This window comes from Egretta garzetta, unplaced genomic scaffold, assembly GCF_000687185.1.
Source record: "Egretta garzetta isolate BGI_Z169 unplaced genomic scaffold, ASM68718v1 scaffold228, whole genome shotgun sequence".
NCBI lineage: Eukaryota > Metazoa > Chordata > Aves > Pelecaniformes > Ardeidae > Egretta > Egretta garzetta.
The window spans coordinates 3,042,556-3,069,902 of NW_009260758.1; the positions used below are offsets into that span (position 1 = coordinate 3,042,556).

General features: G+C 40.2%; 1 protein-coding gene across 2 annotated transcripts in view; it reads left to right on the forward strand.

Annotated features, from left to right (window-relative positions):
• Positions 1-5,782: 5,782 nt before the first annotated feature.
• PDZRN3 (PDZ domain containing ring finger 3) overlaps positions 5,783-27,347 on the forward strand; it is a 33,455-nt gene continuing 11,890 nt past the window's right edge. Inside the window, exons 1-4 of one of the 2 annotated variants that reach the window (XM_009645966.2) lie at positions 5,783-5,851; positions 22,176-22,429; positions 22,785-22,796; positions 24,933-25,020. In XM_009645966.2, the coding sequence (XP_009644261.1) occupies positions 5,783-5,851; positions 22,176-22,429; positions 22,785-22,796; positions 24,933-25,020 (423 nt within the window). The remainder of the gene's footprint in view (positions 5,852-22,175; positions 22,430-22,784; positions 22,797-24,932; positions 25,021-27,347) is intronic. The other variant, XM_035901406.1, reaches the window with a different exon arrangement.

Sequence of the window (27,347 nt, forward strand, 5' to 3'; positions counted from 1 at the left end):
AGGCAGCCCACAGTAGGAGGAGTTTCGTAGTCCAGAGGTCAGCTCTTAGCATCCTAATTCTCCCCATCAGAAGGTCTCAGTAGCATATTAAACAGTTATTTACCCTATTCTGACCTCATCATTTCTGCTTCATGAAAGACTGAATTAACACAATAGCGTTCTCCTATCTACTGGCCTTGCAGGGCTTACAGTGACGTTGCTCTAATGTTCCTGTAATATGACTGCCTTTCTCAAGTGGTATAAATTAAAGAGATATCAGACTCCTTAAAGAGCTTAGAGGACAGAGCAGTTCCTTCAGTGGTTTAACAATAAGTATCATTTCATTTAAGTTACTTCTGAGAATTGGAACTCTTTCAGAGATGCTAAGTGGAGCAAATAAGGATCTCAAGGCTTCCAACATTAACTGATGGGAATAAAGCCAATGTTTTACATTTGCTTTCACATCCTCTCTTGTGGTATGTTTTAGTTTAAATATTTTGGCTCCAGTCTTGAGGCTTCCAATGCATAGGCAGATTGCTATGCCCATATGCAAAAAAAATGCAGAATTGACATCTTTTTGCTGTTATGTTTAGAGTGTGTATTTAATTGTTGTGCTTGCAAAATGCCATAGAAAAATCCTGGGTTGCTTTCACAGATTTGACAAAGGACTTTTTAGACAGGTATTTTTAAAGTAGCTCCAAACTAATTAAATGTATTATTAAGAATCTAACATTTCACAGCTAATGGTGGATTGTCGTATTGAAAATTTGCAAATAAGCACAGGGAAACAGAACTCAATCTGAACACATTCTCAACAACGAGGCACTCAAGCTTTGACAGAGGTAACCCAATGGCTATAATTAAAAAGCATCCTAACACACTTTGAAAAATTCCAGATACTTACTTTAAAGTACAGTTGTGTAGCACAGCGCTCTTTCGCACCACCCTATCTAATCATAATCTGTACAGTTTCCTGACTTCTGTTTATATAACACACCCATGCGAGAATTATTTATAAAGTCACAGCTGTTCTCTTTCCTAGCCTTTATTTTTCGCAAGTCTTAAATATTTGTAAAAACAAGGAAAGCAATTAAAGTATTGATACATTAAGCAAACATTTCCCCGATCACGCAGCTTAAAGAGGCATTATTTGTTTAAACAGAACTTGCTAAGTATATGTACAAAAATACAATGTTAAATAGTTACTGCATACTAGGAAAGCCAACTTGCATTTAAAGAAACAAAGCAAACAATGCCAAACCGTTACTAATATTGCAGTCAGCCACTCAAACATTAGGAACCCCCAGAACCGAGCGCAACGGTTTGGTGTTTGCCCAGATCTGCGAAGTTGCTATGTGCCATCTGCTCCTCGCACAAAGGACATGAGTTTATTCTTGCTGGTGGGAACTGCTGTCTAAGAGCCAGCACTTGGCAGCCTAAGTCCTTACCCTTGAAAAGCTGGCAGAGAGCGCTTTTTAGCCTTTGAGTTCCCTAATAATGTTCCCCTCCAGGGTGCAGGTCCCTCATGAGTTCTTTGATTTCCCTCTTTATTCTGGTTCACCATCCCGTGCAGACAGGCAGGACACCTCAAGTGCATTGGTCTCCAGTGGATTCCCCTTACCTGCCAACACCCGACAGGCCTAATTGTAAAATAAATCAAACATTTAAATAGCACAATTTATACTAGGCTTGTAGTTACAAGCTGAGAGTTTGTAGTTTGCAACTAAGGCATACAAAAAGCAAAACCAGCCCACGGTCTGGGGCAGTATTCCCTCCTCGCTGTCACCCAACATCTATCCAGGACATCCAGCTTCCCAGGGACGAGAGCAGCACCCTGCCCTTCGTGGTGGCCCATGCAGTCTGGCTGCTTCCCACCTTCTGTTCCTTGGGATTAGCTTTTGGACACAAAAGCAAATGTCTGACAGTCGGAGCCAGGTATCTTGGTAAAAGGGATTTTGTGGACTTGGTCACATGCAATCAGTCAGGGAGCACGTAATCTAGATAAATGCTAATGAAAGCTCTTGCTGGCACCTTGTGTATTCAAAGGCTATTTACCATTGTTCCCAGTCAGCTGGCTCGCCAACTTCCCATTCAGTCTGTATTGCTCAGATTCAGCCGGGACCGCTATCATATTCACATTACACATACTATAAGCCATCCACTACGCGTACGTTTTGTTAAGCTCATTATCTGTGGCACACTGGCGAGACCACACATGACACATTGTTAACGCAGATGACAGATCCCGTAACGAGCTGCCTTATCTGGACAAACCAAGGGAAGCCAGTTTACCTCCGCCACCTATGGCACACGCCGACAAGGGTTCCTGTAACGTGCTGGGCCTGCCTGTGTACCTATGTTAGAAAGCAAGTGTAATCACACAATTAACGTCTACCCCATCCCAGCAGCTCTTTCTGGCTGTCTGGGTCCAGCTGCGAGGAGCACTGAGAAGATCTCTTTGTTCTTGGTATCAGTCCTCAAACCTCACCAAGAGCGATTAGGAAACAGAACTGCAGCGCTGGAGCCTTGTCAGACCTTCTGGTATCACCCACCAACCTCGTTTATGGTGGAAGAAGTCTTGTAAGAATTAAACTGGAACAAAGTAGCAACTTTTTACTCAGACCACGTAAACTGCAACAGCCTAAGAGCTGACCAAATTTAGCAGATTTCTCAGGGACAACACAAACCATCCCTATGCCAAACTTCAAATTTTTGTTTCACATTATGTTGATAATAAAACCTTCTCAAAGAAAACATATCCAGAATTTCTTAACATGGGCAAACAAGGTTGGGTTTTTTTCTGTAATCTTACTCTTGGAAATGACTGAAATGCTTCGGCTGAACCGTACCATTAAAAGCAAAAACCAGCCTTGGACAATACCCAGAACACAAGTTTGCAGCCCAAATGTTTAAAGTTATATTAACCCAAGGCAGCGCTACCCTTTCTGCCTATGAGACAAATAGAGAAATACGAATTAGATGTCAATAATGGAAAGCATCTCCGCTGAGGTAGGCGCTGGCCTAGCTGTCGGGCTAGCTTATTTACCAGAGCAACAGTGCAACAAAGCCAACTGCACTGTTAAGCCACGCTGTTTGCTGCTGAGCAACGTGCTTAGGCTTTGTTAGATGAAGAATCTCAAACATCACATTTATGGGGTCACTCCACTCTTAACGTCAAAACAAGTCTTCTGCTGGACTTACTCTCCTGCCCTGATTTACGGATTACCTTTATGAATCAGATGAAGCATTATCTCACATAGTCTATCACGTTACTATAGGAAAATAATATATAGGTGCATTTCCGTTGAAACTGGAAATGAAATATGTTTCTGTTTTATTTCTCATCAGATCCAGCTGCATGCTATTCCTAACCAAATTCCTGACTGAACCCAGCCACTTGAACTGAACTACAACATTTAAATAGCAACTAGTATTTAAGAAGAAACTTAATTGCGTGGGGGCAGCGGGGAGAATTATAGGCAACATTTTTGAAAGTTATACATTAAGTTGCTTAATCAAATATTATCTAATCAAAGCCGTAAACTTTTTCACAATTTCACTAGGGTCTTTTTTTTTTTTTTTTTTTTTTTTTTTAATTCACAGAATCACAAGGGTTGGAAGGGACCTCGGGAGATCACCCAGTCCAACCCCCCTGCTAAAGCAGGTTCTCCTAGAGCATGTTACACAGGACTAGATGACCACTAGTGGTCCCTTCCAACCCTAAACATTCTATGATTCTATGATTCTATGACTTCGTCCAGGCAGGCTTTGAATATCTCCAGAGAAGGAGACTCCGCAGCCCCCCTGGGCAGCCTGTTCCAGTGCTCTGTCACCCTCAAAGTAAAAATTCACTTATCATCATCTTTTCTGCTTTTAGGGAACACTAGCTCCCTCATGCAAGAACTTGCCAGTTGTTCAAGATCCACAGCCACTGGCTATCAACCAGCTTTAGAAAAGCCCGTAGTGGGTGGTTGGCATATCTAACCAGGGATAGGCTGAAGCGACCTTCAGCTCAGAGGGCCAGCAGTAAGGTCCAGGCTACCTCCGTCTTGCTCTAACCTTTCAAGTTCTACCACCATTGCAGCAGTAATCTCGTCAGGGAAGCATCACTGCTACAGCACGGGGATGGAGTCCCTGGCTGCTTTCAGCCGTTTGGCAGGGGTTTGAAGAGGTCTCTGTTCTTTCTTCTCCTCTAGATAGGTAGATTTTGCTATCAAAACACAGAGTTAAGGGACCCCTTCTTGTCATGGTCTCTATTTACTGAAGTTTAGTACTAAAACACACAGACAACATGAACTGCATTTCAGCAGCTAATCATTGTAATGCCCATTGTGAGTTGGCACAACGGTAGCTGGGTATCCTACAAGATACCCGTGTAGAGTTTGGACATAAAAGCTGCAGATGATCCTTGCACACCATTTCCATTGCCATCCACAGAAACTTGCTAAGCCGACAGTCAGAAACCAGTTAGAGAACCATGCACAAGATGCAGGCCCTCTGCCATGCAGCGCCTGTGTTGGAATTATGCCCTTGGTCTTGTTCCTAGCTACTCTGTCGTCTTCTCTTCTTTATAGCAGAATGAAATGAAATTAGGATTATAAAAAATGCACACTTTCTGAATGCTTAAGCAATTGGAAACAGTATGGTCAACCCAAACTCATAACACCAGGTAGTATTTCCTACAGGCTGGAAAATATCCATGAAGTTTGTAACTTATGAGTACTTTTCTAGTTCATTGGGTAGTTCACCGATGTTTTATCCTTTACATCTATGGCACAGGTTCAGTGTGGATCTAGGCACTCAAGTACAGAATAGTCATAAATGTCATACTTATTGCATATCTTTTTATAATCTGGTAAAGTTTATATTTTTAATATAGCAAATAACACATGAACCTATCATTTATATTCTTCAAATACAATGAGAGTCAGTAGCATAGATGGCCATTTTTCACTTGGTATAAATATTAATCTAAAACTAATCTATAAATATTAAACCAAAGCACTCTATTTTTTTTTTTTTTCTCCTAAATCCACATACATTCTCAAATCTCTCTTCTGCTTTGTAGCCAAGTCCCAAGGCTGCACGTAGGCTTTCGGGGATAGAGATGGCCTTTCTCTGTTGTGTTTGTTAAATGCCTAGTTCAGTCATCTCCTGCTATAAAACTGAGGCTCTCAGAAGTCACCACAGTATGAGAGAAAAATAAATACCACTAAGCATATTCAACTTTGCCACAGCCAGTGCTGAGTTTTGTACCACTACATTCATTTCATTGTGACTTACATTTAAACTGTACTTCTAGCCTGCTTAAATATGTTAAGAATTATCCTGAGGGACCGTAGTAAAATGTAGTCATGTTTATTTGTAATTGCTACAAAATGGTTTACAAAATTGTTAGTGTCTTTTATTATGCCTGCTACTGAAGCACTTGCCTGTTAATTAGAGAAATTTCAGCTGTCATAGCTGGCAATTATAGCTTCTGTATCACTGTCTGTTATGAATAGTCAATGAGAGCTGATTAATATGCATGAGTAGCAGTATATAGTGCGTGCATTGGAGCAGCGTGCGGCAGCCGGAGCGGCGCAGCAGAGGGAGTGCGGTGTGCTGCCAGGGAAGGAGGGAGAGCAGGAGAGAAAAGAGCACCCTTGCTCTGCAGCACCCTGCGCGATCCCACTGTGAACCGCTTGGGTCCGGCCAGCCCAGCCAGGGGTTTCAAGGATACCTGCATGCATGCTTCTCATCAGAGATTTCTGTGGCTGCTCTGGTGAATAAGGAAGATTATTTCCTCTGCTTATATTTAAACATGGGATGCAGTTTGTGCACTCTACAGAAGCAAGAAGAACAGTACAAGTTACTGTATGAAGTTTGTCAGGTAAAGAATGAGATTTCATTTCTAAAAGCAAATGTTCTCTTTTAGGCTTGTGACCGCTATTAATGACAGGGAAAATGGAATACCAAAACCTGCTTATACAAGTGGAAATGAAAGGGGGTTTGCCTTATTTGATATGTGGATGATGATGATTATGTTTTTATGATACACCTTCCCATTCACACTTGTAGACCATCAAATATTTAAATGTATGGTGTTATACATCAAACTTTTTAGAAAACTTTACATCACAAAATAGGACTCCAGTATGTATTAGGTAAAATTTCTTGACAAGGGTCATAGCCTGGTCACGCACTCTTTGAACGAGTTAGCAAAGATGTGTAAGGGAGGGTTTGTATCTATTTACAAGGGCATGCAGACATTTCTTTCTGTGCAATGCATTCATTCAGTGCTCAGTCCAGTTTTCAAGTGCCTGTTCCTGCCAATACAAGTTTATGTCTAGTTGTAGTTTTTGCACCTCCGCATGTAGGAATACCAGCTGACATAGTTAGAATTGACAGCAGATGAAAACTACTACTCTACAAACCTTTATATGTCAAAATATTCATATTAAGCATGTAATAAGTTTTCTAAAAATGCGGTAACACACTAACATCTATTACAAAAGACGTTGTTTCCTATGTTTCTGTTTTTCCTTCTGTCTGTATTCTCTCCCTCTCTGAAATTTCTTACTCTGTCACATCTGAAGCATGATTTGGACCAAAACAGCACGACGGAACCATGCAAAGCGATGGCCAGGTGTTTAGGGACGTACTCTTACCGATCTCTTTTGAAATAATCTTAGGCAGAAAGCTTGTGGCTAACCTCTGCAAACACAAAGTGGGTTGTCTGTATAAACACTCCAGATAAACAGAAACTACCCAGACCCTTTAAGCTGTGCTTTACCACCTCGCCGTTCCTAAGGTGGTTTGGAGTAAGTGACAGTTACCCCCAGCCACAGGGGTGTCGTGCTGGTTGACATTTCCCAGCCCTGTCGTGTTCTGCGCTCGCCGGCAGAGGGAATTGCTCAGCGGTGGATGGGAGTGAAAGAAATCCTGCGCCTTTGCTGTGTTACCACCTGCCTCTGATCCCAGATACTGATGTCACGGACAACAAAGTGAATAAAATATGCAGTTTGTGTGTTAGGCTAGGAGGGAAGTGATTAAATTTTAAACACGTAGTTTTGATCTAATTCTCGCTCACTCACCCAAAGGACACCAATGCTTTGTGGAAGGAAAAAAAAAAAACTTGCGAGAGCAAATAAGAAGATATGTTTACTGTCATTTCTATTTATACTAACTCACTTCCACTTGCTAAGCTGCTATGCATGTGATGGTGGGAAGAATTTGAGAGAAAGGTAATCAGATTCCCCGGACGTTATTTTGTACTGAGGATGAGTTTCACGATGCTGCCTGCAAGAGCAGACCTGGTGCCAGGTATTGTTTGTGCAAATCCTCCGTTTGGATCAAGCAGTGGTTGTGGTTATAGTTACTTATCCCCCAAGGTCGCCAAGTTTTCACGCAGCCTGCGCTTGAGGACTGTCAGTGAATCACATTCAGAAGTGCCACAACCAGAACAAACTGAGACAGCAACAAATTACAAATATTTTGATTGTTTAGGAAGCTTGCACGTTTTTTGTTGTGAAAATGAAGGCAGCAGAGAACCTTTGCAAGTTACTGACATCTCCTAACAGATGCAGGACAGCATTCTTTAAATACGTGTCCTTAAAATCAGTCACAGGAACAGCCCCACTGATATCTGAGATGACTAAACTCTCCGGTGCTGGCTGCAGGTGCAGATCTCTGGCAGTAGTTTGGATTTAGAAATCAACCTGCAAAGTGCTGCAACCTTTTTTCAGGAACGTGTGGAGCACAGTGCACAGCACCCATGATTAACTTTAAGCCACAGAAGTCCTTTGGGGAAACATGGTTGGAATACCCTCAGCTTCCACAGAAGTGAGAGGTGCACATAATCCTATAAAACTGGGATTTCTACCACAGTAAAACCTGAATTATTTAAGACTATAATCCCTGATTATTCCAGAATATAAATTATCGTACAAAATTCTTTTAACAGGGTACTACTTTGATTTCTCTGCTTCACAAGACAGGTGGGAGGGAATCCTATAGCTTAGGGAGTACATCCAGATAATTAAATGTCACTATAACTGTAAAAATGCATCCTCATGTAACCTACACATAAGAGCAATCACTTAAAATTTAACAGTGAGGGAGATGAAGAATCATTTTCATTTAAAATAACAGCGTATAAAAGACGGAAGTTTCAGAACACGCTAGCAGGAACAAATACCTCTTACAGTGGTTTTATTTCATATCGTCCATGTAACCCTAATATCATGTGATAAGATGGCATTGCCATTTCTGAGAAAAATAAAAGAAGCTTTTTTAAAGTCCGAGTTGGACAAAATTTGCATAACTTGGCTTTAGGAGATATCGAGCACTGTTACAAGTAAGTCCCCTTAGCCTTATTTTTTAAAAGTTCATGACTCTGAGATGTAGGAATTCAGAAAACACTTGCAAGAATTAATAATAGTACATAACTGCACTTTCTCTATTAGGCCAAGAGCTTTAGTATGGCTGGGAAATTAATGCTTCAATAAATTACAATTCCAGAAGGTCCAGTACGTCTGGCTCTGTAAGTCCTCATAACAGAGAGCACAAAGAGGATCAAATATACCAGGGCTCAGGCTTTATCCCTTCCTCATCCATAGATAATTCAAAGAGATCCTCTTCATTAAGGGCTTTGGCACATTGCCTACAATTTCTTTTTGGGCCGCTGTGAGCTTAATGATGCAGAACAATGGTCTTCCCTCTTGTTGAACACATACCTTATTGTACCTTTAATCACATAATAAAAACCAAATTAAGACACCTCATCATTAAAGTCTATTGTAGCTGTGCATATCAATGCTTTGCATTACAAATACAAAGGGGACTGTGGCAGCTTGGAATCTTGATGCAGAACAGCGTCACCAACCATAAGCGTGCTTGTGGCAGCAACGTGATGTGTGTAGTATCTTAGATGTATCCAGAGGTTTACTTCCCAGTTGCATGCAGCATACGAAATGGAGTAATTATATGCTATTAGATTTGGGGTTTCTAGCTAAATGGAAATTTTCTCAAGAAGATTTTAAAGGCTGTGAAAATAGAGGGAGATGGGGGAAGAAAGAAAACTAGAAAATGGGGAGGGTGTTTGAGACCAGTTTTCCAGTTTGTTTTTCTCAATGTTATCAGCCCCTATACAAACAGTAACAGAAGTAAGGGCTTTTCCCTTTGTAGGAAAATTCCTGGGGGACCAAAAAGTAGTCTCCGTAGAAGGAAACTTATAGAAGACTGAGTCACCTGAGGTAGAGCTTTTCAGTTTGTAAAATAGGAAAAAAAAAAAAGATTAGGACCTCAATTTAAGAAACTTCCTAAGTACCTGTTTTACTCTAAGCGCATGTTTATGCACTGCCTGGGAGCTAAGCACATAGTGAAATCATATCCTAAACAGACAATATTTCCAAGGATAAGAATGTAGAGTTTTAAATCACAGATGACTCTAAACTGGATGGGCAACGCTCAAAGCTGTTCCCTGGGATTCAAGATGATGGAGTTCATCCAATTCTCATAGCGGGAAGATATCATAAAAACAACCCATCAAAACTGGCACTTCCAGCTGAAAAATCACGTGAGCTTTGAGTTGGAGACTAACCCCTTCCTCCCGGCTGTCTCCCGCCCAGGATAGAAACGCTGGCAGGAAACGAGCTCACGTTGCCACTGCCCTTGCTGCAGATGATCCGAGGTCAGAAGATTTCTCCCTCCGTGATTGTTGAGCTGGCACCTTTCACAAATACTAAAGTTCATGTATAAATAAACAGTTGATGCAATGACCTTTGAGTGTTTTAGTAACTTGAAAGCCCTGTTTCGCATGCTCTTAGCCTGGCACGTCACCGAGACACGTAAAAATGACAGCGTTGGTAAAAACAATAATGGGCAAGCTGGACTTGTCTTTTAAACTAGACTATGATACGATGCGGTCGAGGTCAGCATACAAATTACTGTGCTAATGAGAAGATGGTAGTGATGAGGAACTAACCAATGCTGTATTTCACTGGCAACTTCCAGCAGCATCACTTGCAAGGAGACTATTCCTTCAGCAGAACTCATAGGCAAACCAATTGCACTGAGCTGATCACTGATACAGTTCCCTTCGCCATTAGAATTCCATTCGTGTATTTAGATTTGCAAAAATTGGACTAAAGTAATCAGTCATTAAGAAAGCCTGATTCAAGGAAACAGTCTAACAAGAATTAAACCTACTGAGCAATGATGTTATCCTAAATCAGGGCCAGAATGAAGCTTGCCAAAATAAACACAAAGGTCAAAAAAAATTTCTAATCAAAACTGTAAGATTTGGAAAACAAAAATAATTGCCTCTGTACATATGCTTTTCACACCCTCAGATTTAATTGGGCAGCCAGAGAATTAGCTGGTCTACATTTCAGTAGTTTTCCACGTTAAGACCGAACTGGTTGCGCCAATTACAGTAAACTGGTCTACTTGAAATACACTGTATGGCTTCAGCTACTCTGTATGTATACTGTCTGTGCTGCAGCTTAAATTAAAAATAGTGTTGAAGTTAGAATATTCTATCACTTCACTACCATTAAACTTGACCTCAATAACAGTTGTGAACCTATCACACTTACTTCAAAGTAGGCGTATGTTTGCTTAAACAAGATGTTAATTCTAAGGGCTTTGTTCTAGACAGGGTTTTCTACTGCTGAATTAGTGCAGCTGTAGAAAAACTCTGCTTGACAGACTGGAGACTCATAATCTTCAGAAAACTGCCCTTTAATGATTGTGGCGCCTGTCTGTGGCTCAGAAGTCCCCTTTCTTAATTAGACATTTACCAGAAACTGGCAATTGAAATTTTCCTCTTCACTTGACGATGAATAATGCAATGCTTCTGTTAGGATTTCTCTGGAAGATATTCCTTATTGCATATTAGAGGAATATTTTGGTCATTAAAGGAACATAAACAAGATGTGATATGAAATAAACAAAATGCCTAATGGTCACCTGTGCTATAAATGGATAATTTGACCTACTGTGCACCTGAAATATCTCGCTGCTTCATAATCTTCCTAAAATCTGCAGTGCTTTTCTTCTTTACACTGAGCAGATAAAATGCTTAATCATAGCATAGCTTTATTTGGAATTTTTTTTAAGTGATAAATGATTGAAAAGATGAGTTTTGTAATGCTTTACACATACATCTGTTTAATGCTATAAAGCAGGTGGCAAGAAGTCACAAGGGAGAAGGCACCGGGGACAATCACTCTGTGCTTTACTGTCACATGTCAGACATGGGCTGGGAAAAAGGAAACATATGGAGTAATGAAAAAGTGCAGATTTAATAAATGTGGTTTTTTGTGTTCATTAATAATGAAACAAAAGGTCAGGCTTCAGTTTCACCAGGCCAGGACAACTCTACGTTTATACGTGCATTGGGGTTGTTCCCTTCAGAGACTCAGTGGGTAAATGTAAGCAGATCCGGCTCGCCCACCTCAACCTGAACCCAGTAGCCAGTTAAGGATTTGACAGAGGTTGACAGAATAAATAATATAAATTACACCTAAATTTTAAACCAGGCTACAATATTCAGTACTTAAATACTGACTATTGAAGGAAGCCTTCCTATTAATACAGTGTATCTTAAGGCAAAACGCCAGAGGCCACCACCTAAAAGAAAAACAGTAAGCATCATGGCAGTGCTTTCTTACTTGTGTCATTCCAGTGGTAATTCTGGACATGGACATGTTGTAGGTGATTGGACACATTGTCCACTGGCACAGGAACTGGGCACTTCATTTCATTTCTAATTGCTGAAGCTTCTTCTGGCTTTACACTGAGACACCACCTTAGCTGTGTTCAGTAGCACTCAATTTTCAAACACTACCATCAACCTCCTTGGGAACACTTGAAAAATAAAATGCTTCACAGAAAGAGTAATCGTACAATCAGACTAAAACCATACTTGGTTTATGCATTTTCATGGATGTGCATTTACACTGAGTGAATTAGCTCCTACAGCATCATTTCAGAGAAGGTGAGCATTCATATGTTACAAGATGACAGCTGATAAGAAAGCCATTTTAAATTTGGCAGAGTTGCTTGCAGAGTGCAACAGAAGCTCTTGTACCTGACCTGACAGTACCTGTGTAACTGCCATCAATTTTAGCCAAAAAAGGGAAGATTAAGGTGTTTTTATCAATACCACACTGTGAGAGTTCTAGGCCATGGTCAAGCATGGACTGGAAGGGTAGAGTGAGGTAGTGGTGGGACTTCTACCTAACACGACACCTTCTGAGGTTTGTGTTCGTCAGCTGAGAACACTGCTGTACTTCTGGCAGTAGATAGCCCAAGATTACCAAGCCTACTCTGCAGCTACCAGGCAGCTACTGAAGGAGCAGGCCCTCTTGTTAACAAACCCACTTGGATCTGTCACTGCTGCTAGGTTCCCGAGTAGCAGCACTGGGAATTTTTTCCATCTTTTCTTGACAGCAACTTCAATAACCCTCTTCAGCACAGATACCTTCGGAGCTATCCACAATTCCTCTTTCCCAGTCTTACGTTGCTGAGACATTTGTGGAAGAAGGGAGGGAGGGAGAGGGTAGACTCAAAAACTACAAATGATGAGCAACAGTGCAGAAGTGGGAATGTCATGAATTAGAATGGTCTTAAACGCGGTGTCTGGGAGATCAGCAATTCAGGTTTCAGCTGTGGTGTGCTCTCACATGACCTCGGGGAGATCACTAACTTGTTTTGTGTTTCATCTTCTCATCTGCACAATTCTCCTTTTGTCTTTTTGCCTGGAGCCGGCTCTCCAGAGGAGGCACCATCTTTTGTTCTGTGTTTGCATAGTCTGATACGCTACTAAAATAATATTTGTATTATTTTAAGGCCTGTTCTATACACTGACCTGTACTACTATGATTTTAACTGAGGTGTAGTTTTAAATATTGCTAGACTGTCAACCATTTGAGCTGTAGGTACTGGAAGGGCATAGCAGGGAAAGCTTCCTCTGAGCATGCCTTACCCTTAGGCCGTTCCCAAAGCACCCTCTGTATGACCCTGCTGGAGAAAGGCGACTGGTCTGCAGCGGCTTTTGGCCTGATGCAGTACATTAATTGGTTCCTTATGTTACTCCAATTTAGCTTAAATCCACGTAACATTACACCCTCAACCAAACAGATTAATCTTTTTATGGTGTTTGCTATCATTGTGTATTATACTTGCGATCACATGGTATGGATGAAACACTGTCAGTATGGCAACTCCTCTGGTGACTCCAATGATGTGCTAGAACGATACAGGAGAGACATCTCAGGACATCAGTGAGTTACACACCTGCCTGCACAGGGACCCGTTGTTACAGGAGTCTGTGTTTTAAATGTAAATCTAGAAACACACAGCTTTTTAAAAAGTAAATTCTCATTCTTAAAAAAATGATTTTTTTTGTAATTTGCTGTACTAGATGAGTACATAGACATAGGTTTTGCCTCACAGGAGGAGCACATTTGAGAAGGGCAAGAGCATTTTGATGTAGCGTCACAGCAGAAGCAGCCCAGGGTGCCACACTGGAGGCATGGTTCTGTACGTGGGCAAATCTGGAGGATGAGGGAAAGTGGGTAATCGCACTTGCTGAATTCTGGTCATTAGTAATTCATGATTATTTATGGCTGTCATTTGTACCTCACTCATAAGTATAATTGATTGGCTCCCTCCGGGTCATGCTACTGAAATGGCAGAAAGAGTCATTAAAAAGGGAGGGCCTGTAAGCTTAGCTCTGTGTTTTATATGGACCAGGGTGATTAAGCCATGAACAAAAGAAACACAAAAGATCACCTTTTTAATGCTGTCAAAATATGAAGAAGTGTTTCTGCCCTGATATAGTCATTTAACAGGACAAATGCATATTTAAGAAAGCATTTAACATGATGAATGTGTATTTAAGAAAAAAGGGCTCCAAGTAAACTTTGCTTATAGAGGAAGTACAAAAGTCTCGGAAGCGCCAGCATTACTCTAAATCTGTTTTCATTGATAAAATTCCCCTGTGGTTTTATTTTGAGTAATGATGCATAGGAGCGGAGCCCGAGAATCCCACCAAAAGCAGGCACATTTTAGTATGCTATATACAGTACTGGTGCTGTACTGTTAATACGTAAATGTGCTAATTACTAGCAGAATAAAAATTCCTTTATTCCAAGGGTCTTTCTCCCAAGATTTTCCATTTGGAAGTTAATGGTTTAGAGAACAAATGTATTCTGCACTCTTAAGTAAAGAATTTTTCTTTGGTCTTAACTATTTTGTCATGGATGGCTCACAAGGCAGAAGGGAAATGCACACACATGGAAACAGTCTATTACTAAACAATATAATTCTGGTTTTTTGAAAAAGAGAGAGACTGTCCATATGAGAGAAATAAAAGAGGGATTAGATGGAACTGCAAGAAGAATTAACCTGTATTTTGAACCTTCTTTCTCCAATTCCTGAGGAAGAGGGGGTTTAGAAAATAGGCTTTTTGCTGCTCTAGTTTCTATAAAAATCTTTAAAGTTCTGCTGCTTTTTCTTAATATGCAGACTTCTTAAGAACTTGCTAAAGAAGTGAATCAGACCATAAAGTGGGTTTTAAATGGAGCACAGACGTTCGTAGTCTAACAGAACTAGCATTTTTATAGTGCACTTCCCAAGGATTTGCATGAATTTCTACAAAGAAAAGCTGCTTACTCATTCTTAAGCAAAAAAGTTTTTTCTCTGTGACATTTGCAAAGCATAGAACCAACAAGCTGTACAATGCATACAAATTTTTACCATTCATGACATTAAACCCATATAAATCAGTCTAGCCTGATGGATGGAAAAACTGTTTTCTTTTACAGAAACCTTTCTAGTTTGTTGTATACCACCAACACCCAAAAAGCAATGTTACACATTATTTAAGCAAAAATAAAGTACAAAATAATGATAACTACAAGCAGTAAACGCTTACACACAGGGATTTTCTGGCTTTCTCAACCTTTCAGTTAATTACTACCGCCCACAGTTACTTCATCTGTACTAGGTACAAATGATGTTTGCACATGCTTGAATGCAAAACTCCTCACCTGCATTCACCGAGTGTCCTGCCTCACTCTTCTGCAAACCTCTTTGTAGCATGGCCCTGTCCTGTTGCCCTTGCATCACCTCTGCAGAGCTCCCAGGGGCTGGTGCGTGCCTGCCCCCCTGTCATGACTGGGAATCGGTTTGGGGAACATCTTTCTTGGGTAAATAACCCAGGTGTGTGAATTCTGCTAAAGAACAAGTACCGGGTTTTCCATAGGCATTGTATCAGAGGGAAAAGAAAATAAGAATTGGTGGTAACGAGGAGGAAATTTTGTCTATGTAAACAAGTGGCACATTTCGCTATAACTGAAAGCTCCCAATTTATGTCTGCCATCAGCAAAGTGGCAATTAATTAGTCTTCTCTACCCACCCAGAAAAACAAAACATGTAAATAGCTTACTTTGCTAAATAATTAAATGGCAGCTACTGATGAAGTGACATTTATGTAATAGCACAACTGCATACTATCTTATCGAAATATCTTCCTCATACCTCAAACAAAAATAAGAACGTGTTTTCTAGTAACAGAGTACAATGCTGTCATCTCAGTCATGGCTGCAAGTCCCATGGACTTGCACTGGAGGTCCAGCCTTGTCCTCGCAGCTGAAGGCTGGAGGGCTCCCGGTCTCCAGACCTCAGGAAGATTTGGCCTGAAATTAGCATCTGAACAGCGGCAGTTGGCTCAGGAATTGCTGGAGGATACCAAACCTCTCAGTAGAATAATTGTTAAAGTAGAAGCACATATGTATGGCATAAAATAGTGCGAGAAAATCTGCCTTCACAAAAGGTATTTCACTGTGACATACATCCAGAATTAATAGAGGAGGAAAGAGATTTCAACAGGAGGGATTGCCAAACACCTCGCACAGCTCTGACTGAGAAGCCGTTGTATATCTAATACCGTACACACTTGCAGCACCGTAAAATTATATGGAAAGCCATGTCTTAGCTAGGTAGTGCAAATTCTTCACAAGCCTAAAAGACATGAGTCTTCTTCCTGGTTTTCTTCCTTTTCTTCTTGGTGATTCACCCATCGTTCTTTCCCCCTTTCTAGTAGCCATATATAGTGTAGCATCCTATACTCTATAACATATATGCAGCCAACATTAGATGATGCAGGTTCATAATACGTAGCAGCTGACAAGCTACTTAATAGGTAATTACCAAAGGAAGAAGGATTTGAAAAGAGAGTCAAGAATGCCCTCGGGTCCTACCAGGACTACACCAGCAAGATCCTACTGCCTGTTTTTACTCTTTTATGTCCAAGGTAGCACTCAAACTTTTCCAGCCTTTTTCACAGCTCTTAGAAGTTTGATCCTAAAGTATAGTCACCACTGTATTTGTTCCTTTCACATCTCCTCACTGCCATGGGCTATTCTTCAGCAATTTCACCTGACATTTAAGGTTCAACAGTGAAGTTCATCTGCTGCTTCCATTTTCAACCAGATTCAGCATATATTGCCATGGTCTGGGGGCGGGGGTGTTTATAATTCCTGTTTATTTGTCTCACCCTGTACCTCTTGGAAACAGGAATGAATGAAAGCCCTGGGACTGAAATGAGAGTTTAAGACATTGTTTCCATTCATTTGTTCGGTGGGACCCTCCATTTGGATTTGTGTCATGGCCTCCCCTGTTATACCTTGTTGCATCATCTCTCTTTTTCTCAATTACAAGTATACATCACATTTTACTTTAATTGACCTTGACAGCATTTTCCTGTCCATTTTCAGAGCCTGGCCATGCCAATTGAATGCTGATGGCACAGTCGGCTTCATAACATCTTGCTTTGCGGTTGTACTCATCTCTGTTTCAGTCAGAGCCTGAACTAAGGCACTGCAAAGAGAAAACACCCAGTGACTTTAGTGAGCATCAAATCAAGCTCAGATGACTATTTTATTTTCATTCCAAGTATTAAAAGAAAACATCTAGGAGACACTGACCTCCCAGACAGGTTTATGCCATGTTCAGCTACAGATTTCTTGCTGCCTTTGCAATGTAGAATTTAGGAAGCACCCTCTCTGCAGCCTACTTTTGTGCAAAAGACTGTAACATACAGTATATACTAGAAATTAAAATACGATAAATACTATTCTATTTCATAGTCATTACATAATTTGTATTTAAAAGAAAATCAAGCATCCCTTCCTTATTTGCTGTATGGTCTTAATTCAGAGTATTTCTCTCTGTCTCATGCAGTTGCTAAGCCTACTATCTGGCTCCACCACAAATTTCATCAGGGTCCATTCAGTTCAGTTTAACTGCATCCACTTCAGTTTTAACTACGTATTCAATATATTTCCAATGCAAAGAAGGTCCAAAAGCTAAGCATTTCAACATTTCAGACAAGTTAATTTATCCATCTTTTTTGCCATGAAAGAACCCATTGTCTCTGTCACATGGCATGTAAGGTTCTTAAGAAATTATGCATATTTGTAGGTTTTGGCAGTCTTCTGAAGTATTCATATGCATGGATTTTTTTTTTCTTCTGTGTTATTTCAGATGCAACTATTTATAAGGAAGAATTTTGCTGAGCACAATTCAGCAGCATTAAGAATGAAGTCTATGATTATAGAGCCACTTTTTTTTTAACAAAGTGAAACTGTATAGATAATTTTTTCGGTTTTTAAACACTGGGAATAATTGTTTGTCACTTGTGACAAATTTTCCAGGTAGAAACTAAACATTTTAATCAATATAATCTATTTGGTGAAGTTTGGGAAGGACTCAAGATTAGCCACAAGTACTAATTCTACATGGATACCAGAAATCAGGCCATTGAGGTCATCCCAGTATATTTTTCTTCTGCATCATTTTTGCACTACTAAAACCAAAATACCAATACCTGCTACTTTTTCTAGACAAAAAAAGCAACTTAATACCGTTATATATAAGCAGACTTGAGAATTACAAGTTTTCATTATCCAAATATTGCAGCAGTCCCATTCTCATGTCCCTTCAATGGCAAATGATAGTATTGATGGGATGGGAAATAGTAAAAAAAAAGTAAATACAAACTATTCACTGCTTGGTACTTACCACATAATGCGGCAGGTGTTTAAGGGCACAGGTTCAGACAGTGTAATTTCCCTGCTGTAAGTCACTTTAAAGCATATTTTTGCGTCATTGAATACTCTTCCATCATTTCACATTCAGAATCCAAATGGTTAACAGTGCAACCCATTAACTCTTATTTTGTTTGTGCGGTTCTGAACACATCGAATAGGTCAGCAGTCCACCACATTGGCCAAAACTGCTGATCCAAACAGAAACCTGCAGAGCTAAAAGGATTCCCCCCAGTTTGAGTTCAGGAATCGGTCTCTCATAAGAAATCCAGAGGCTGACCCTGAAACCATTCATCATGTGAATGGCTACTGTCCGCAGAATCGTTTGACTGATACGATGTGGGTGCTGGCATATTTCATAGAATTATTAACTTTTAAAGACAAAACCCCCAACCATTTTTTAGCAGAGCATTAAGAAACCCATAATAATAATGGTACAGTGACTTATGCCTTCATTTTACTATAATCACTGCCATCTTATCAAATCTGTGATATAAAATTGTATATACATCAAATATAAATCCCATTTTAGAGTTATTTATTTACCGTGCTCTGCAGAATCCTAGTATTCTGAAATGTCCGAGTGAAGATTGTTGAATACAAATATACCCAGTGAAATGCTCAATTCTGACTTGGAGCCAGCAAAACAAGATGAAAGGTTCTAGCAGAGCAGCCCTGATGCCATTACGCACAGAACTTTCAATGTCCCTGCACCCCGGGTTTTCTCCAGCCCCTCTGCTGGGGCTGCCCTTGTACCGGATGAAGCAGGACAAGATGAGCACGTGCTCCTCAACAGCCTGAGTCGCTGCCCGGTACCTGCAGTTAAGCCACTGATAAATGGGCATTTGGGAAAACCCCCACATAGCAGTTCTGCTGTGGCTGCTGCCAGAGGGGGAACTGGGCAGCAGCAGCCTCACAGCCTGCAGTAGGGAAGCCTGTGAAACACTGAGCCCCAACCAAAAGCCAAAGGCCAGAAAGGCACGACCCTTTTCTCCGCAAAGTCCCCTTTGCAGAAGCAGAGGTTTTAGATCAAAATTTATCTGGCTCTTCTCCCAAATTCTAAGATCTGGTCTCACGTCGTTCTGTCTTGCTATGCAACACTCCTCTTTTCCTGGGTTATCAGCTTGTAGAAAATACAGTCAAGATACTACTTGGAAATAATTCCTGTAGTAACACTTTATGATACAGCCCAATTACCACCTGTTGCCCGCATGATATCAACCTGACTGGGAAGTTAATGGTTATTTGTACAAAAAAATGCATATGAAAGCACAGAGAATGCCAATGCATGGATTTGCAGAAATAAAATGTCTAAGGAACTAAACTGAAATGCAGGCCTGTACTAAACCGTAATCCAAGTTCATTGCAATACTGGGGAATAAACTGGAAAGCTACCCTTCGCCTGATTACCAGTTTCTAGCATAAAGATGTAGAAATCAGCTCACATTAAAAGTTTCCTGCTCAAGACTTATTCTGAGCACATTTCTGAAAAACACTACACTTGCTGCAATTTAGATTCTTTTATTCTGATTGCTTGTTGGATTTAGTTGTACCAAAAAAAAAAAAAAAAATTGGGATGCACACAGTAAAATGTGTAACATTTAATTTGCAGCAAATAATAAAACTCGAACCATAATCAGCATTTCCTTTTTCCAGAGAAAACATTACACTGAACTTAATTTTACAGCTGTACAAATTGTTTTAAAGTAATCTGCTCAATTGGGCGAGTTAATGATATTTAATTTGACCAGGCCAAACTTTACATGCTATGCATTACTGTGAGCAATCGTGGTCAATACAAGTGTTTGTGTAATGTAAATGTAATGCTAACACCTTCCATTCTTAGCTGGCTTAACAAAAACCCTGGTGTCATCACCTCTCTAAGATAAACCAAAGATGACAGCGTAATAAGTGTTATGTGCACAAGGTAATTCAGCGGGAATTTAGCCTTTTCAATCGATTCTGCACTCGAGTTAACCCTCTTTATTATCGCCCAGCTTTTTGCTGTGGGCAATACTTTAAGTTTGGGCTAAATTCAGTTACTGCACTGAGTAATGTTACTCGTTCAGTTGCACCGCTTTAATAGGACAAACATGGCACAGCACAGTGTGAACTAAGCGCTATCTGGTACCAGTAAACATACCAGAATCTGGACATATATTTTAGAGTTTTCAATCACATTCAAGATGCTAATGCGGCAGAGTCACCACATCAGTATACATTTCAGACGTACACAAATGATTAAATGACAAAGTAGTAGCCGCCACTAATACCTGAGGCCAGACACTGTTGCGTTTATGTCCAATCAAGGCAATTTATTATTTTTATGCCTTGCTATTCTTCCATGCAGAAGGCAACAGTTTCCACTGTGCAACTCATACCTCTAATTACAGAGACAGTAAAGTGGTTTATCAAGTGAATAGCTGTCTGATTGGAAAGAGTGCCATGGAAGACATCATTCATAAAGAAAATATGTAAACAAAGTGCGTCCTTGATGAGAAGGACTGCTACAATAGGGGTTCGCACTGTCAGTACTAGCAGCATCTTCAAATCTCAAATTGCAGTTTATCTCGACATGTCAGCCAACACTTGCCCCAGTCCAAAGAACATGGTACCAATTATATGATATAGTATGATGCTTTAGGATTGCAATTTCATTATACAGCTTACACTAACACAGCGCTCTGGGCAGCTTCTCTTTGTTTCTTTTCATCTGTGTTAATACGCCAACAGTTTGCAGGTTAAAAGAGGATAAAAACTTAGTGGAGTTACCCATGGCTCCCACTGCATCTGTAACGTAGTTCTCTGCATATGAGCCCACTGACCTTTTGGATTTGCAGATGTCTCAATAAACAGGCCAAATTTCAAAAGAACTCTCCATCTTGGGCTGGAAACAGCAGGGAGTGGGCACACATTCAGTCTTTTCACCACAGTTGGCTTTTTTCAGTTCATTCCACACAGCTCATCATGTTTAGCTCCCTTAAAATTACAATCCATGCAAAGACACATAGAAAACATTACAATTTCTCAGGAACCAAAACTCAAGAATTATGGCTTTGCAGCTTGACAAAAATTCCAACAAATACGACCTCACCTCTTTCACAGCCCCTGAGTAGTCTTAGATACTTAGGGAAGAATTAATTAGAAACCATGTGAGGGAGGAGTCTAAGCAGGAGTGAAACGCAAAGCCAGAGTGGGCTGGAAGTGCTCGAGACCCCTCTCTGGATCAGCAAGGACACCTCTGCTTGCCAAAGATTTGAAACTGTAAACCTTGTGCTAAGATTGAATGCCTTATCTCTGTTTTGCTGCTGTGATCAGGAGCTTCACGACTCCTTTGAGATCGGAGGGATCTGTGTCCAAATTCTCTTCTCAGACCCCACCTTCCATGGCCTGGCATGTCTAGTGTTGGTAGTTCTCGGGGGGGCTCTCAGTCATGTTTATTGAAGGCATTCTGTTATGTAGAGTATTCCCTCATGGTGGTGAGAGCTGGGGATGGGAAATGGCCAAGCTACACAGGCAAAAAGTGATTTTTGAAAAAACATCCATGATTTTTTTTTTCCTTGTTATTTTTATTCCCTATCCCACCCCTAAAATACAGGGGGTTTATTGCAATGAGTGGGTACCACCGTGAGGTTTCATCTGAAAAGTTATCAGACACAGATGCATAATTTTGTAATTTCATCTCTTGTCCCAGTAGTTCTGTTCAGAAATAGGGTTAAAACCTTTAAAAAAAAAAAAAAGACAACAAAAAAATAGAAAAATTACAGGAGAATCAGTAACTTGTTTTGTTTGAGCAAGGACTGGGGGATTTCTAATCTGCAAGAAACAAATGGGATGTTGGTTTTTACTTTTGCTCAAAGAGTGAGCCCAGTAAAATCTAACTACCAAAATAAAAAGCAGAGCACAAATTTGTAAAGTTACTGTAGTGAAAAGGGAAAATGAGAGATGCATAACATTGCTTAAACAGTTCCTAGTACTTGCTGTATGTTCCTGTAGGTGGAAGCTGAGACTTTCAAATTAACAGCCAAACCCAACAAAGATACCCTCCACGTTCTGACTGTTTCTCTCATTGCTGTGCTTGCTTTCTTCCCGCAGGTCAATGGGAAGGATTTATCTAAAGCAACACACGAGCAGGCAGTGGAAGCATTCAAAACGGCCAAGGAGCCCATTGTGGTGCAGGTCTTGAGAAGAACTCCACGCACCAAGGCCTTCGCTCCTCCTCACGACTCCCAGCTGGTAGATGTGGGCACACAGACAGATATCACTTTTGAACACATCATGGCTCTAAGCAAGATGGGCTCACCTACTCCACCCGTCTCCGTGCTAGACCCATACCTCCTGCCTGAAGAGTAAGTAACAGTTTGTGAAGTCCTTGAAAATCCTTGATTTCCTTAACGTGACGCGTTAGTAGTAGTTCACAAGCGCGCCTTTACTTGCTACTGAACCTGTACTCGCAGAAATAGCCAAGATTCATACACCATTCAAACCATAACTCAAAACATTTTCATTTTTTCTACACACTAGCAAGCCATTACTCACATGAGTAATGCCACTGAGTCACAACATGGCCTCATAAAGCTCATTTTTTGCTGGCATTTGATGGATAAAGTTATTGCTCCTTGTAATTCCTCTCACTGCCTCTTTGGGTTGCTTATGTTTTAACTTTTTTTTTTATGGCTGCCATAAATTGTGTAATGCTAAGAGCTGCTACATTCTGTTCCAGTGTATTAATTACTTTATTATAACCCTGCAGCGATGTTACTCAAATAAATTATTTTCTAGGACTAAAATTACTTACCAGTGCTGTCATGGATGTTTCAGAATCAAATTTTAATTATTGTTAATGGTAGTTTGATGCTTTTGTACTTACAAATAAAAATGACAATTATCTCCTGGCACACACACGCCATGCCCTCACACGCTGTTCAAGAGGAAAATGGCTCCCCAAGGAACCCATGCAAATTGCCTGTCATCTTGCCACGCATCTCCACAAGGGGAAAAGTAATAGAAAGGGTTCTGAACATCTCCATTTCAGTGTATGAGAGACCGTGATCCGGTCAATCCACAGCAGTACCTGGTTTTGAGATGATCCTGTACAGGGTGAGAGGCAGTGCTCAGTGTGCCCGTGTCCCAGCTGTGCGGTACAGCTCTAGAAGGGGAACCCCACCGAGAGCCTGAGCTGTGAGCATGGGCACACAAACACACCCCAGCACACCTCTCCGGACATCCCTGTCAGCGCTCCCAGGAAACAGAGGTTGCCTACAAGGAGGCACGGATCCTGCACTGCTCCCAAGTGATTTTCATGGCACGTTAACATTCACACAATCAGCCAGGAACTGGGCTTCTGTGTGCAATGTGTGCTCCTTTCATGACTCTCAGTGCTGATTACTTGGAAGATGGTTCCATCAGCTATTACTGCATGGCCACCTATTCCCAGCCCATTGAAAATTCAAGCACAGCTGTGTGTTTTAGTGGAAACATTTGACAAAAGGCTGGCTTTGAGCTTGTATGCAGTGAACAAGCAGGAGGGCTTGGAGCACTATGGGGAGAATATGCTTATTCCTAGAGCACCTACACTGCATACCCCAAACAGATTTGCAAGAGGGGTTTCAATACCTGCAACTTTACAACTGCAAAACCAAATACATGAGGAAAACGGCAAAGATTCATTCATAATGAACCATTTAGATTGCAACGTGCCGGCATAGCATCAGCTCAGTCCTATCAAATAACTTCATATTGTCCCTTAATCATTAGACATAGATTCCAGCCGCTAGCATCCGCAGCAGCCTTACTCCGAGCTGTAGGTATTGGTCCTGACCACACAGCCGCCTCACGGCTCTCCCTGCGTACAAGGGCAGCCAGTTTGCTATTCCAGTATGCTGTCACCCAGCATGTGCAAGCAAGCAGAGTCACTTTTTCCTAATGCTTCCTGTAACTTCTCCAAATCCCATTCAAATTAATCTAGGCTGCATTTAACAACTTGGGTATCTTAGCCAATTAGCAGATGCTGTTATGCAAACAGCCTCATGCTTACAAAGAAACGTGTATCTAGTTAATGGAGAATTAAAGGGAGTTTACTTTCACTGCAGATAATAAAATTCCAGCATAGAAAAAAGTGATCACAAGAGCATTACGCTGCTTACAACTTCCGAAGTATAGACAGCAAAACTGTCGGAGAGCTCAAGTTGTAAAGAGCAGCACGCCAACAGTGAATGGCAATATGAAGACTGGTACTTATTTAAATAGTATTTAAATCATTATGCACAGCCTATTACATTCAAATCAATCAACAGAATGCTGTTGATCCAAATAGTTGGGTGGCAAGTTATTTTTATAATGCTTCACAATTTGATACAATTTTGTGTCTTTAAGGCAAAGTAAAAATACCAAACAAGTAGGCAAGGATGATTTTGCCTGCATGTCTGCAAATAACCTGATCTTATAAGTAAATAATCTGTATTCCCTCTCATCTTGAACCGCAGCAAATATCTGCCCATTTAGCTGTTACCTGGTACCCTGCACTCTACTTTGCCGCTATTCTCTCTGTATATTTTTTCCCTAAGTCAGCTTTACATTTGGAGAAAAATCATTAATAAATGCTAAGACTCTTTACAAGTCTCTCATTCATCATCAGGTGCCAAATGTTTTAGACTCCTCATATAACACATGTAATTTTTGTTTAGTACATTTATTGGTGTAAATGTTATAACGTATACAATTAGCCACACGCAACTTCTTGGTTTGGTTGTTAGTCCATCATGTTCACAATGACTCGCTATGAGTTTGGAATGGCTCAGTATGCTCACTGGAGTACCGAGTGCTGTCCTAAAATACACCTTTTTTTCCCAGCCATCCATCAGTGCATGAATACTACGACCCAAATGACTACATGGGAGGAATTCATCAAGAAATGGACCGAGATGAGTTGGAATTAGAGGTACTTAGTCTTTCGTAACACATGCACATCATGGTCTTTACATTGTATATAAAGTGAAAAGCCATTTCAAAGCAGGTATTTGTAATAACATCGCTCATTAGTTACTTTACAGGTTGCAAACCTTACTGATACCTATAGCAGTGTATTAAACTACATGCCATGGATTGATGAGCCAGGTCTTCAGCTAATAAATTAACAGAAATAATGAAGTCATGGATCCCATTAATTAAATTCTGTGTAACTATGCTGATTTACACTTTTTTGAAAATCCGAAAGACTTTGCACATTTGCTGGGTGGCAGGACCTGTTCACATAGTCACAGTAAAAAGTTTCCTTTAAATATTCCCCAACTGAGAAACGGATGTTCTTGATCATATAATTTAGACATATTTTAAATTTACAGGACAAGACCAGAATAGATATGCCACTGCCCTAGGCTGTTCCTCCCTTTTTCATTCCTGAAAAGTTACATATGTATACATATAAAAATATAGATAATGAAAGTTGAACCAGTCATAAAGGCAAGTCCATTTTCCTGCCAAATCTTTAAAAATCACTTTTGGTTTTAGTGCTTGTACAACCCATCAGAAGTTCATCTTCAGTTTTCTCATTCTTAATTTTAATAACCTGCTCCCAACCATTCAGAGTACAACCTGTAAATTATGGGCATCAGTTCTGCAAGATACCTAAGCAGTACTGACCCCACTGAAGTGTTTTTAACCATTTGTAATAAATAGTAGTACAGTACCTCAATACTTTTAAATACTGCCAGCAATGTCTGACCCAGCTAATTCGTTCAAGATTATCAGTAAGTGATCGGTTTACTCTTAGCTTGCTTGCACTTCTGATTTCTTAGATCCTGGTCCTGCTAATGCTTATTTGTCAAAGCAAGCGATGCTGACTTGTCTGTAGCTCTGTTTAAATCAGATTTATCAAGAGCTTCAGTGGGAGCAGAGTTCAGTTGTTCTAAGAGGACAAAGTTCTTTCCTTCTATAAAAGCGTTTGCAGGATTAAGAAGTAAAACCCCATAAAAAGTTTGCAAGCTGTTCTCAAATTCTGCAGATCTGGTAGTAATTCATCTCTGTATACAAAGGCAAATCAAAGTCAGGATAAAAATCAAAGTGCCAGTAAAACAAATGCTGTTTAGCAGACTTCAAAGCCTTACTTTTCAAATAAGTGCCCTTTTTTTTTTTCTTAAATAAAAACAAATACAATCTAAATTTCAGTCTTAAGGGAAAATGTAGAACAAATTGGGATTTTCTGCCAGTATCTTTTCAAAATCTATCTTTTAGAAAATCTGATATTGTGGATAAATTATATTGCTTCCATTAGAAGGTCAACTGGTTGAACTGAAAACAGTTTAAACACATGCACTTCGGTAGACAGATGTTAATATGCCTTAAATCACAGCATTAATAATTTTGACATTGATATAGTACTTGATGGCAAAAGGTGATCAGCTCCGTAACACGGGGAGATGAACATTAGCAAAGTCTCTGTAGCCTAATAGTATTTCTTAAAAACCACTAAAGATTCTTGTTCAAATCGTAGAGACTGTGATCAATGGTAAGGTCAAAGTGCTAACAGGGACTCAACTGGCTAGTTGCTTTTTTGTTTGCCTTTTGATAGATATGTTTTAGAAGACCACAAAAGCACTGCTTCATTGACTGCCGCAGGAATGTCTGAAGTAAGAAAGCCATCAAGTCAGCCTTCTGGGCTTCTATGTCCATAAAATGTGCTTTGAATTTAAATCAGAAGCTCCCCATCTAAACTTTTATGGTCTATAACTGACTGGTTAGTGATTTGTAACAAGTAAACAAGACAAAAACAGTGAAATACCCAAGTTCACAACAAGCTTCTAATGTAAATATCCGTAGGAAGGAATTTATGCTGGCAGTATTGCCGAGATGCCAAAATTGTGTTCTCAGTTTTATCTCTCAACATTTATCTTAAAATTGATGACTCAGAGGTAACTGCCATATATTCCCTGCTACAAAAATAAATAAATACCATTTCTTTTCTTTTGAAGTTTACATGCCACAAGGAAGAGGGACTAAATCCCGCACTACTATTTTATTATAAATTGAAAATACATTCATTCTGCACAGAGGCCCAGCCAGAAGTCATTTCAGGTTCATAAAGGAAGAATAATGTCACTCCAGGATTCCCCAGCAGTGTTTCGCATTAATATGTTTATTCAAACAAGTCTGTCCAGCTGTCAGACACCCAGCCCAAGTGAGGGCTTTCTCAGTGTGTTAATTTTCTCAGATTACAAAGGAGAACATTCTGCATCAAAAAGGGGACTTGTTCTCTCACATTTGACTTTC